Genomic DNA, 12,647 nt, shown 5'->3' with positions numbered 1-12,647 from the left:
GCAACTATATAAATATAAATAATTCCTTTTGGGAAATTACTATTAATTAATCTCCTTCTCATAGAGCAGAAATTAGCAAACAATAGTCCATGAGCAAAATTCTACAAGCCACCTGTTTTTGGAAATAAAAGAGCAGAGTTGAGTAGTAGAGACAGAGTATGTAGCCTAACAATCATTCATTCCATCTTTAATAATTGACTATTTCTGGCATTAGACCTAAAATGATCCAAAGTTTCTTGGTACTTTAAAAAAGTGAATTTATTAGAATAACAAGATTATAAAGATAATATTTATTTTGAAAAGCAAAATTACTTCCAAGACCTGTAACAGTATTTATGGCATATAAATATATAAGATTATAATTTTTATAGTTTCATTTATGAGGTCCTGAATATTCAGCATTAATGGATATATATATATTTTTTAAATCCTCACTCAAAAGATAAGTTTTTCATTGATGAGTCAGAGAGAGAGAAGGAGAGAGAAGGAGAGGGAAAGAGAGAGAGGGGGAGAGAGAAGAGAGAGAGTGAAACAGCAATCTGTTGCCTCCCACATACAGTTGCATGTGCCTGGACAGATCAAACCGCAACCTAGGTATGTGCCCGTACCAGGACTCAAACCACAACCAGTGCACCGAAGGGTCCACACTCTAACCAACTGAGCCACACCAGCCAGGGCGGGTACCCTTGAAGGTAAGAAGAGTACATTTAAAAATTAAGGCTTCCATCATGCTCCTGGTTGTCCTGCCATGGCTCTGTCACAGGGGCTGCCTGGGTAGTATCAGCTGCGAACTCCTTGAAACCTTGTGCTCACCGAGTTCTACCACAACAACATAATTGATATGGATACTACTGATGTCAGCAATCTCAATTGGCAGTTTTTATTTCAAAAGATCTTCTAGTTTAGAAGATCAAAGGTCCAAGTTACCAAAGAAAGTGTACTGCAGTATTACCTGAAAGCTAATATCACAGCCCATCATGACAGCAACATGAAGCCCAACTATGATGTGGAATATTTTTGACAATTTCTATTGGTTATGAATGCTTTAGAGCTGCCTGAGACCATATTAATAGGATGTGCCTGGCACCTGATGTCCCTCTTATTGAGAGTGGAACTGCTGGTTATCTTGGGCAAGTAACCACTCTCAAAAAGGGTGTAACTGAGTATTATGAATGTCATCCCAAACCAACCCAGAAAACTTTTCCTGGCTGTACAATTCATAACACACCTTCAGAACCTATTATTTGCATCATTTGGGCAAAGTAGTTTTTCAACCAGTTGTTTGAAAAACAATTAAATATTATATACTGACGCTGAAGCTTCCTGGGAACCAATGGAAGCTGAAGCCAGAGCAGGGCATTGAATGAAGATGGTGACATTAAACCTATTTCCACAAAGGAAGGAGCTAAATCAACTGAATATAATCCAGTTAAACTTTTTTTTCCTCCAATCTTTTTAATGATTTCAGAGAGGAAGGGAGAGGGTGAGATAGAAACATGAATGATGAGAATCATTTATTGGCTGCCTCCAGCACCACCCCCACCTCCCCAGCCACTGAACTGGGGATCGAGCCGACAACCTGGGCATGTGCCCTAACCCGGAATTGAACCGTGATCTCCTGGTTCATAGGTCAACGTTCATCCACTGAGCCATGCTGGCCAGGCCAGTTAAACTTTTTACCAAGCTTTTTATTTATTTATTTATTTTTTGTTTGTTTATTTATTTATTTATTTTTATGGGGATCCAGCCCACAACCCGGCATGTGCCCTGACTGGGAATCGAACCCGTGACCTCCTGGTTCCTAGGTCGATGCTCAACCCCTGAGCCACACCGGCCGGGCTTTACCAAGCTTTCTAAAGCTGGTATCAGATATTTTTTGACAATGGGCAAACTATGGGGGAAAGAGGAAATCTCCAGTTCTGCTGGACTGGGCTGAAGTACAGAGTCAAAGAAGAAACCAATGTATCAGATCAACAAAATTAATCTATTAGGTCTGAAAAACCAGCAGGTTCTAGATGTAAAGAGCAATACACATCTTTTTCAAAGAGCAATGAGACTTTGAGAGTTCATTTAGCAGAAAAAGGTGATGGAGCTGATTCATATGGGACAAGGATGACCCATCTGTAATGGATTTTGTCACCTCTGCTGCAAACTTCAGGATGCATATTTTCAGTATGAATATGAAGAGCAGATGTGATATAAAATCAATGGCAGGGAGCAGTGCTCCACTATCACTACTGATGCAGTGATTGCTCGGTTAATAGTATTGGAAGGACTGAAGATTTTATCAGGACAAATAGACCAGTGCAGAACAATGTTGTTGTTTTTAATCATGACCCCAGGATATTTTTTTAATATATTTTATTGATTTTTTTACAGAGAGGAAGGGAGAGAGATAGAGAGTTAGAAACATCGATGATAGAGAAACATCGATCAGCTGCCTCCTGCACGCCCCCTACGGGGGATGTGCCCGCAACCAAAGTACGTGCCCTTGACCGGAATCGAACCCGGGACCTTTCAGTCCGGAGGCTGACGCTCTATCCACTAAGCCAAACCGGTTTTGGCGCCAGGATATTTTTTTTATTGATTTTTTTTTAAATAGAGAGGAAAGGGGAGAGCCAGAGCGAGAGAGCAAGAGAGAGAAAAACAACGATGTGAGAAAGAAAGCGCAATAGGTTGCCTCCCCTACATGCCCCAACCAGGATTAAACCTGCAGTTTATGTGTCTGCTGCCTTGGGTTTATCAATCATATTTACAGCAGGCATACTAAACTATTTCCTTTTATAAAACTAATTTGTAATAGATGTGTAGGTTAAGAGATCTCCACTGTTTGCCATAGATGAGTACTTCCTAAAATAAAGCCTTTAATGATAATTTTGCTTTTTAATTAAAAAAAATTATTTTGAGCAAATCATATTGATGCCACAACTGAAATTTTTTCATATTTCAATGTTAACAATCTTAAATTTACATACAATATTTTCTAAGCTATGAGTGTGCTCCACAAGACATGTATATCTGAATATATTCTAGTTTTGAATTTGCTTATAAGATTAATTATCATATTCATAAGTATTAGACTAAGCTAAATTAATATACAGTGATATAACTAGAAAATAATTTTTATGTAAGGTTTGCATCATTATTTTAGGCACGTGGACAATAATCAAATGCACAATCATATGTTCCTTTGTTGTAATACCCTGTGAATCTCTCTCTTAGAGTCCTGATAACAGTTTCTTATCTGTAACATGTTATATGATTAATCTTTATGGAAAGTAATTGATATCTATATCCCAACATATAGCCCAGTGACTGTCCAATAGCAGTTAATAAACATGTTAAATCCTATATAATAAAAGGGCAATATGCAAAGCAACCAAACGGTGGAACAACCGGTCGTTATGATGCGCACTGACCACCAGGGGGCAGATATCAACGCAGGAGCTGCCCCCTGGTGGTCAGTGTGCTCCCACAGGGGGAGCACCACTCAGCCACAAGCTGGGCTGAACGCTGGTGAGTGCAGCAGCAGTGGCAGGAGCCTCTCCCGCCTCCACAGCAGCGCTAAGGATGTCTGACTGCAGCTTAGGCCCATGAGGAGTGGGCCTAAGCCATCAGTCAGACATCCCCCCGAGGGCCCCCGACTGCTAAAGGGAGCAGGCTGGGCTGAGAGACCCTCCCCCGACCCGAGTGCACAAATGTCATGCACTGGGCCTCTAGTAACTATATAAGTTAGTATCAGAATCCTATCTAATAAAGAGGGAATATAATAATTGACCATCACTCCGTCACAAAGAAGGCTGCACCCACAGCTGAGGCCAAGTTCCCAAAAGGAGTCTTAACAAGCAATCAGCAGGGACCTGAGGCTACACCCTCCCCAACCCCCATGGGGCTTGACAGGGGACCTCAGGCCACGCCCCCACCCTAGCGTCAGGCTGGAGGACCTCAGACTGCACCCCCCCGCCCCAGTGCCAGGCCAGGGGACTTGAGGCCATGGCCCCTGCCTAGTGGGACTTGATGGGGGACCTCAAGGTGCACTTTCTGTCCTGGTGCTGGGCTAGGGGACCTCATGCTGCTCCCCTGTCCCAGCGCCAGGCCGGGGGACCTCAGGCAGCACCCACCACCAGGTGGGGCTTGACATGGGACCTGAGGCTGCACCCCCCTGCCTGGCGGGGCTTGACAGGGGACCTCAGGCCGTGCTCCCCACTCAGCGGGGCTTGACGGGAGACCTCAAGGTTCACCCCCAGTGCTGGGTCAGGGGAACTCAGGCCGCACCCCCTGCCCAGCGGGGCTTGACGGGGGACCTGAGGCTGCACCCCCCTTGCCGGTGGGGCTTGATGGGGGACCTGAGGCTGTGCCCCCCTCCCAGTGCCGGGCCGGGGGACCTGAGGCTGCGCCCGCCCCCGCCCCCCCGGTGGGGCTTGACGGGGGACCTCAGGCCATGCCTCCCACCCAGCGGGGCTTGACAGGGGTACTCAGGCCATGTCCCCCACCTGGCGGGGCTTGACGGGGGACCTCAAGGCACGACCCCCGTCCCGGTCTGGGCTGGGGGACCTCAGGCCATGCCCCTCATCCTGGCACCGGGCCAGGGGACCTGAGGCTACATCCCCTGCACAGTGGGGCTTGACAAAGGTGGGACTGGCCAGGTCTGAATCTAGCCCAATGAAGGCGGGGTCCGGCCGGGTCTGGGTCTCACGTGATTTTGAGGCGCATGTGGGTAGGCGGGGACTTGACTCTGGGTCCTGTGGTGCGGCCCAGACTCTGACAGGAGGAAGGTTTTCATATACATTTTACTAATTTTCTTTCATCTCTGATACTTCTATTATAAAGAGCAAATAGCAATATTAAATTATTTCCTCTAATCCCCTTTTAATGTGCACGAATTTCATGCACCAGGCCACTAGTAAAATCATAATTCCCTATGGCCTTAATCCCAATGTATTTCCTTCCTCTACAACATTTGACAAGTGTTGCAAAAATTAAGCTGACAGCCCTACCTGGTTTGGCTCAGGGGATAGAGCAGTGGATAGAGCATTTGCCTGTAGACTGAAGGGTCCTGGGTTTGATTCCAGTCAAGGGCACATGCCTGGGTTGCGGGATTGATCTCCAGTAGGGGGCATGCAGGAGGCAGCCAATCAATGATTCTTTCTCATTATTGATGTTTCTAACTCTCCCTCTGCCTTCCTCTCAGAAATCAATAAACATATATATGTATACTAGAGGCCCGGTGCACGAAATTGGTGCGGGGGGGGGGATCCCCTCAGCCCAGCTGGCACCCTCTCCAATCCGGAACCCCTTGGGGGATGTCCGACTGCCAGTTTAGGCCCGATCCCAGGGATGCGGCCTAAACCAGCAATCGGACATCCCTCTCACAATCTTGGACCACTGGCTCCTAATTGCTCACCTGCCTGACTGGTCTCCCCTAACTGCCCCCCACCGGCCTGGTCACCCCTTACTGCCCCCTGCCTGCCGGCCTGGTTGCTCCTAACTGCCCCCCCCCACCAGCCTGGTCACCCCTTACTGCCCCCCCCGCCAACCTGGTCACCCCCAACTGCCCCCATCTGCTGGCCTGGTCACCCCCAACAGCCCCCCTCAGCCAGCCTGGTTGCCCCTGCCTCCCCCCCGCCTGCCTGATCGCCCCACGCAACCTGCTTGTTCAGTCGTTTGGTCATCCCTCACTAACCCTCCTGCCGGCCTGGTCGCCCCACGCAGCCTGCTTGTTCAGTCGTCCCTCACTAACCCCCCTGCTGCCCTGGTCGTATTCAGCCATCTTGTGAGGGCGTGAGGTTCAATTTGCATATTACCTCTTTATTATATAGGATATGTACATATATACATGTATTAAGCTGACTTTCTTTTTGAATGAACCTACCTCAAAAGGACAAATAAGCTGGCTGCAAAGGCTTTTTTTTTTTTTTTTAATATATTTTATTGACTTTTTTACAGAGAGGAAGAGAGAGGGATAGAGAGTTAGAAACATCGATGATAGAGAATCATCGATCAGCTGCCTCCTGCACAACCCCTACTGGGGATGTGCCCACAACCAAGGTACATGCCCTTGACCAGAATCGAACCTGGGACCTTTCAGTCCACAGGCCGACGCTCTATCCACTGAGCCAAACCGGTTTCGGCTGCAAAGGCTTTTTAAGGAACCTCATGGAACTTAACATTTTTCACAGTGGGATTTTCTATTCTCTAGAATGTCTATACTTTGTACAGAAGTTGACAAATGCCTACATAGGGAATGAACAATATTTGCTTACTGGTTCCTTCCCAGCTGCCTCTTTTGTCCTAATCTCTGATTCTTTCACTGTACCTTGTATACCAATGCCAAGCAGGTCTGGCAAAGACTGGATCTGTGTTTAAATTCCCATCAACCCTCCCAACATTTGCAAAAACAAAGAAGTAAGATGACGTGATAATAATGCCTTGGTTCTTGCTTCAAGATTAAAGATGTTCAAGTTACAAAGTCAAACCTGAAGGAAAAGAAAACCTTAAATAAAAACACCACTTTCCAACCAACTGAGCCACACTGGCCAGGCTGGGCTTTTCCGATTCTTAAACTAAACTTGGTATCATAAAGCCATGTCCTTATCTATGAAAAGTAAACAAAGTCTGACCCCAAGAATCCCTAAACAAATACTGATTCTAGTTTTTCATCATTGTGTAAAGCTCCTTTCCTTACATAAGCCTACTAGGACCCTGCATTTTGGTTCAAAAATATCAACTATTCAGAATATCAACTATACAAGCTCAATGGGAGAGATGTGGCTCATAAGCAAAAAAATATTTTGGGCTTTTTTTTTTTTTAATCAATAGTAAGTACACTGTTAGTTAAGAGTGTGCGTTTTGCCCTGCTGGCGTGGCTCAATTGTAGAGCATTGACCTATGAACTAGGTCACAGTTCAATTCACGGTCAGGACACATGCTCGGGTTGTGGGCTCGATCCCCAGTGGGGGGCATGCAGGAGACAGCTGATCAATGATTCTCTCTCATTATTAATATTTCTATCTCTCTTTCCCTCTTTGAAATCAATAAAGACATGTATATTTTTAAAAAGAGTGAGTTTTTATTACTAAGAAATCTACCGTGATCTTAGCATTAGTAAAGGTATATAACAAAAGATGTCAAGTCCTTCTCTACTCTGTACCAATTAGAGCATACCTATAAGATTGAGTCCCACACTTTAAAAGAGGTAGAATTAAACTGAAGAATATTCAGAAGGAAGTCATACTCATGCAATGAAGGAAGTAGGTCTGTTTAGCACAGAAATGAAGACTTAAGGGAAATATATAGGCTAACTTCAAATATCTTAAAGAAGCAATCCAAGAAGAATAGCTGTTGAAATAATAATTTTTAATCCTCTTAACCCTGAGATGATGATATCATTTCATTCTTACATAAAGTCCTACAAATATTTGAACCTATAATATTAAAAATCATGATATGTACTAGAAATTAAGAGTTAGCACTCAACTTTTATCTCACCATATTCAGACCAAACTCATGCAACAATCACCTATGAAGCCAATTATTTATAATAAATATCATCGCACTTACTTTTATTTGCACATTTGATGAAATATTTAACCAAGCTACTGATTTCTTGCATTTTTTTCTGCCTTGTGGCTTGTGTTGAGGCAGAAACATTTGGTCTTGTTGTTTTCAGACATTCTGTTTCTTTCTGAATATATTTCTGTAAAAATCTTCAGGGGAAAAAAAAAGGAATTTCAGAAACTCTAAATTAAATACTTAAATTATTATAATTGCTTCAAAAAGTTCTTCATACCATCATAAAGAACATCTTATAAATCATAGTTTCAATCAATGTGCCAACTAAATGACATAAATTTCTTCTTCAATGCCTTAGCCCCAGAATACCAATTTAGAATCTGGTCTCTTCTTAATCTCTAACCTCCATGATTTTCTATTGTTTTATTTAATGCCTGCTTTCTTATTTTATCACTAGAGGCCCAGTGCATGGATTCATACACATTGAAAGGAAATTAATTAGAAGAAATATTTTAATATCGCTATTCGCCCTTTCTCTATAAAAGTCAATGAAATTCATGATCAACAATAACAGATCGAAACACATGCATGCGATTGGCGCTAGCGAGAGCTTTATATGTATCGCACATGCACAAGTCAACTTAGCCTTTTATATATAGAGAATGAACTTGCTTAATTAGACCCGCTTTCTGATGTAGCTAAACTTTTTCCAGCTCAGTAAAGCACCTCAACTTCTCTTTCAGGTAATTGTCAGCAACACAGCAGTAAATATCAACACGAAGCAGATTATTATTGTAGATCACACAGGGAGGACAAAGGGTAAAATATTTAACTGTAGCAGTGTTTGACTATATTCTGTGCAGTGAGAAAACCTGAGGTCATTTTCAAGGTCCACCATTTCTTACTTCTTTTCAGGTCAAGTTTCTAAACTTTATAAATCTGTTTTACAGCTAATGAAAAGAAAATAGGACCCCACTGAGTCTCCTATCTACCTACTCCAGGACTTCTGTGAGGATCAAATGAGATGAGGCATGGGAAAACGCTTCACAGGCATTTGGTTAAAGTGTGAAATGTTTGCACCTGGCTATAAAGCAAGTCGTGTTCCTGGGCTGAAGAAACTGCAAGAAGGCTAGTCGCTGCTAGGGAGAGGAAGCCGGGCGTTGCTGTGACGTCATTACTCGGCGCCCACAATGACTGTTTCTGGGCTGGGCTGTGAGCTGCATTTTGTGCCATGAGGTCTCGGCAGCATTGGCTGCGATTTGGTGGGCTGTCACTCCGGGGTGGTGGCAAGGCCTGTGTCCCACTTGGGGGAAGCCAACTGTTGCTTTGTGGGCGCCAGATCCACGGTGCCGTTTCTCTGTATGCATCACAGCAGCTCCTGCATTGAGCGTCTGCCCCTGGTGTTTAGTGCATGTCATAACTACTGGTCAGACGGTTGGACACTTAGCATATTAGCCTTTTATATACACTGAGTGGCCAGATTATTATGATCTCTGAATGCATAATAATCTGGCCACTCAGTATATCTATATCTATATCTATATCTGTATCTGTATCTGTATCTATATCTATCTATCTATATATAGAGATGTATACATATATGTATATATAGATATATAGATCTATATATATCTATATCTATCTATCTATCTATCTATCTATATATATATTTTAGAGGCCGATCTATCTATCTATCTATCTATCTATCTATCTATCTATCTATCTATATATCTATCTATCTATATCTATCTATCTATATCTATCTATCTATCTATCTATCTATCTATCTATCTATCTATCTATCTATCTATATATTAGAGGCCCGGTGCATGAATTCGTGCATGGGTGGGGTCCAGCAGCCTGGCCAGGGGGAGGGGACATGGGCGGTTGGCCGGCCTGCCTGCTGGTCCAACTCTTGGTCAAGGGGACAATTTGCATATTAGCCTTTTATTATATAAAATATACACTGAGTGGCCAGATTATTATGCGTTCAGAGATCATAATAATCTGGCCATTCAGTGTATACAGATTAAAAGCTTGCAGTGCTGACCTCAGGTTTTCTCACTGCACAGAATATAGTCAAACACTGCTGGTTTTGCACAGTGGTTAGAGCATTGGCCCTCAGACTGAAGGATCCTGGGTTCGATTCTGGACAAAGACACATACCTCAGGTTGCAGGCTCAATCCCCAGCCCTTGATAGGTGGGTACAGGAGGCAACCAACCGATGTGTCTCTCTCACATTGATGTTTCTCGCTCTCTGTCTCTCCCACTCCCTTCCATTCTCTCTAAAAATCAATGGAAAAATATCCTCGGGAAAGTATGAACAAAAAAAAAAAAAAGAAAAGCTTGCAGTGATATTATGGGCTCTCAGTTCTCTTACCTATTTCTGTTATTCTGTGCATGATCTATGTCGTTCCTAAGCAGTTGGATATGTTTCTAGCATTTAAATAAAGCCTTTCTGTAAGATATTCATGATTAACTGGGCATGCCAGGTGCGTATTTGGTCTGCCTGATCAGCTTATGCAAAAGAGTATTCATCTTTAGATAGTAACTGTATTTGTGGTATCTGAAATAAACTAAGTAACAACAAAAAGAGCATGCATTTTTCATGTTACCCACACTGAAATCTATGATAGTCAATCTAATACCAAATAAGAGGCAAAAAATAAAATAAATGATCTGTTCTAAACACTAGAGAGCAAGTAAATAATCATACTTTCTCTTGTCTATAAATATTTCAGGTTTCTCAGTATTATACTTTAACGTTTTATTCATCTTTCCTAAGTCTTACAATCTATTTCTAGTTATAAATGAACTTAATAGTTGAAAATATTCTTAATGCATAAATTCTCTGACACACCAGTCCAGCAACCAATTATAGCTTTCCAATTACATGCCTGAATTTTATTTGTGTAACTGCATTCATATATAATTATTCTAAAATTCCTTTCTCTTTTCTATTATAACTTAACATCTAGCAGTTACTTAACGTAATATTTAAAGATGTCAAAGTAATAATAACACACTTGTCATAACTTGACCTTATTCTCTAATTTAAAATAGTCTTATGAACTAACTGATATGAAAGGAATTCTCTCTAATCTTGAGTGAGATATGCATAAGACATTTTACTGAAAAAAGGATTTAAAATTAACTCTGTCTCTATATAAACTTCTATTAAAAATTATGTTTCAGCCCTGGCTGGTTTGGCTCAGTGGACAGAGTGTCAGCTTGCGGACAGAAAGGTCCCAGGTTTTATTCCGGACAAGGGCACATGTCCGGGTTGTGGGCTCCATCCCCAGTAGGGGGGAGGCAGGAGGCAGCAATCAATGATTCTTTTTCTCCCTGTCCCTTCCTCTCTGAAATCAATAATAATGTATATTTTTTAAAATTGTGTTTTAGATAAATATTAAGCGCCAACTTCATATGCAAGGCAAAATGTTTTACAGGAGACAAAGATAAATAAAATATAAATATGGACCCCAAAAAAACCACAACAGAAATAAAAATAAAAAACATATACAGTAAAAAAAATTAGAGCCTTGCTGGTGTGGCTCAGTGGTTGAGCATCGACCTATGAACCAGGAGGTCACAGTTCAATTCCAGGTCGGAGCACATGCCCAGGTTGCAGGCTCGATCCCCAGTAGGGGCCATGCAGGAGGCAGCCGACTGATGATTCTTTCTCATCATTAATGTTTCTCTCTCTCTCTCCCTTCCTCTCTGAAATCAATAAAAATATATTTTCAAAAATTAGAATAAAATACCTAAAAACAGCATCCCAATTCAAGTATTTCCCTTGTTTGGAATCTGAATGCCGATCTAAATGTTGAACAGTTTCAGGATCCCGAATCAGTTGCTTAAATTTCTCAACTTCTTTCTGAAAATGAAAAATAAAGCACAATAATGAGTTACCAATCACACACTTATTTCAAGCAAAGACGAAATTTAAGTAATTTACTACCTACCCTTCGTTCCGTAGCTCTATCATGTTCTAGTTGACGGCAGCAAATAAGCAGATCATTAAGTGCTAGACTCATGGTTCAGGATTTCAGAAGACACATCAATGTCTGTAAAAACAATACATACATAAAATTATTTCAGACTGTAGCATTAACATACAGTTAGAGCTAACTCTACAACTAGAGGCATATTGTGATCAAGGGCAAATAGTTTTTCTTAACATTTCCATACTTAAATGAGGTTTTCTTAGTATATTTCACAACAAAGCTTCAACATGCAATGTGCACTTTGTGTGCAGTCGCAAGATAAAAATATGAAAGGTATAATTTACTCTATTTTTCTGAGACCTCTTCTAAGAAACACGACATTTAAACTGAAACACAAAAATGAATGGAAGACAGCCAGGCAAAAAATAAGAAAAAGAGCATTTAAGGATTTAATACTGACCATCTGAACTATTTAAAAGCACCCTCTCTTATGTGTAATGACCTCATATAGCTGAGCCAAAAACTTAAATTGCTTATGCTTTGAGATTGATATGCAGAAGGTTATCAGAGCTAGGAAGCCCTGCATAGCATTTCTATCTTAACTGATTCTCATTTAATACATAAAAACAGGAGAAAAATAATACTCTTGTTTTAAAAGGAAATGATGGAAATTATAAGCCATAACGATATCCTTTGCGAATGTCAAAGGTTAACTATATTTTACTGTGCCTTAATACCACTGCAGTCGCCCTCCTTCGGTAATCAAACTTTCCTTTGGCAACCTTCCAAAATACCTTGTAAGAAAAATATTTCAGTATTTGAGTCTTTTTATAAAAAAGGCTCATTTCTGTTACACAGTTAATAAACAAAGAAAAACATACACATTATGTCTATGACATCTACACGTACATATATATCACAAGAGAAAAAAATGGGGGAAATCCTTTTCCTATCCATCCACGTATGTTCTACTCAATCTTCCAGGATCAAGTATGTTTATCGGCCCATGTTTAATCTCACAGAATCTTAAAAGTGGGAGGAAATGAGCCATCATGTCCCATCTTCTTTCAAAGGAAGAAATCCCTCCTAACACGTTATTGTCCTTTCTTCAAACACTTGCAGTGAAGGTAAACCACCTAATATGACTTCCTAGTTCACTGGCAGATAGCTCTAATCCCCTTCTCCGT

At 41.6% G+C, this 12,647-nt stretch overlaps 1 protein-coding gene and 1 pseudogene across 2 annotated transcripts in view; one reads left to right on the top strand and one right to left on the bottom strand.

Moving 5' to 3' along the window:
• Nucleotides 1–12,647, bottom strand: part of ATM (ATM serine/threonine kinase) — a 146,289-nt gene that overhangs the window by 130,337 nt on the left and 3,305 nt on the right. For both annotated transcript variants that reach the window (XM_054724708.1, XM_054724707.1), the window contains exons 2-4: nt 11,479–11,580; nt 11,278–11,390; nt 7,561–7,706 (exon numbers count right to left, since the gene is read on the bottom strand). In XM_054724708.1, the coding sequence (XP_054580683.1) occupies nt 7,561–7,706; nt 11,278–11,390; nt 11,479–11,550 (331 nt within the window). In that variant the 5' untranslated portion in view covers nt 11,551–11,580. The remainder of the gene's footprint in view (nt 1–7,560; nt 7,707–11,277; nt 11,391–11,478; nt 11,581–12,647) is intronic.
• On the top strand, nt 974–6,480 carry LOC129151104 (SUMO-activating enzyme subunit 2-like; annotated as a pseudogene).

The sequence above is a fragment of the Eptesicus fuscus genome, chromosome 13 (genome assembly GCF_027574615.1).
Source record: "Eptesicus fuscus isolate TK198812 chromosome 13, DD_ASM_mEF_20220401, whole genome shotgun sequence".
Taxonomy (NCBI): domain Eukaryota; kingdom Metazoa; phylum Chordata; class Mammalia; order Chiroptera; family Vespertilionidae; genus Eptesicus; species Eptesicus fuscus.
The sequence above is the reverse complement of the archived record's forward strand: the minus strand, read 5'-3'. Positions and strand labels throughout refer to the sequence as shown.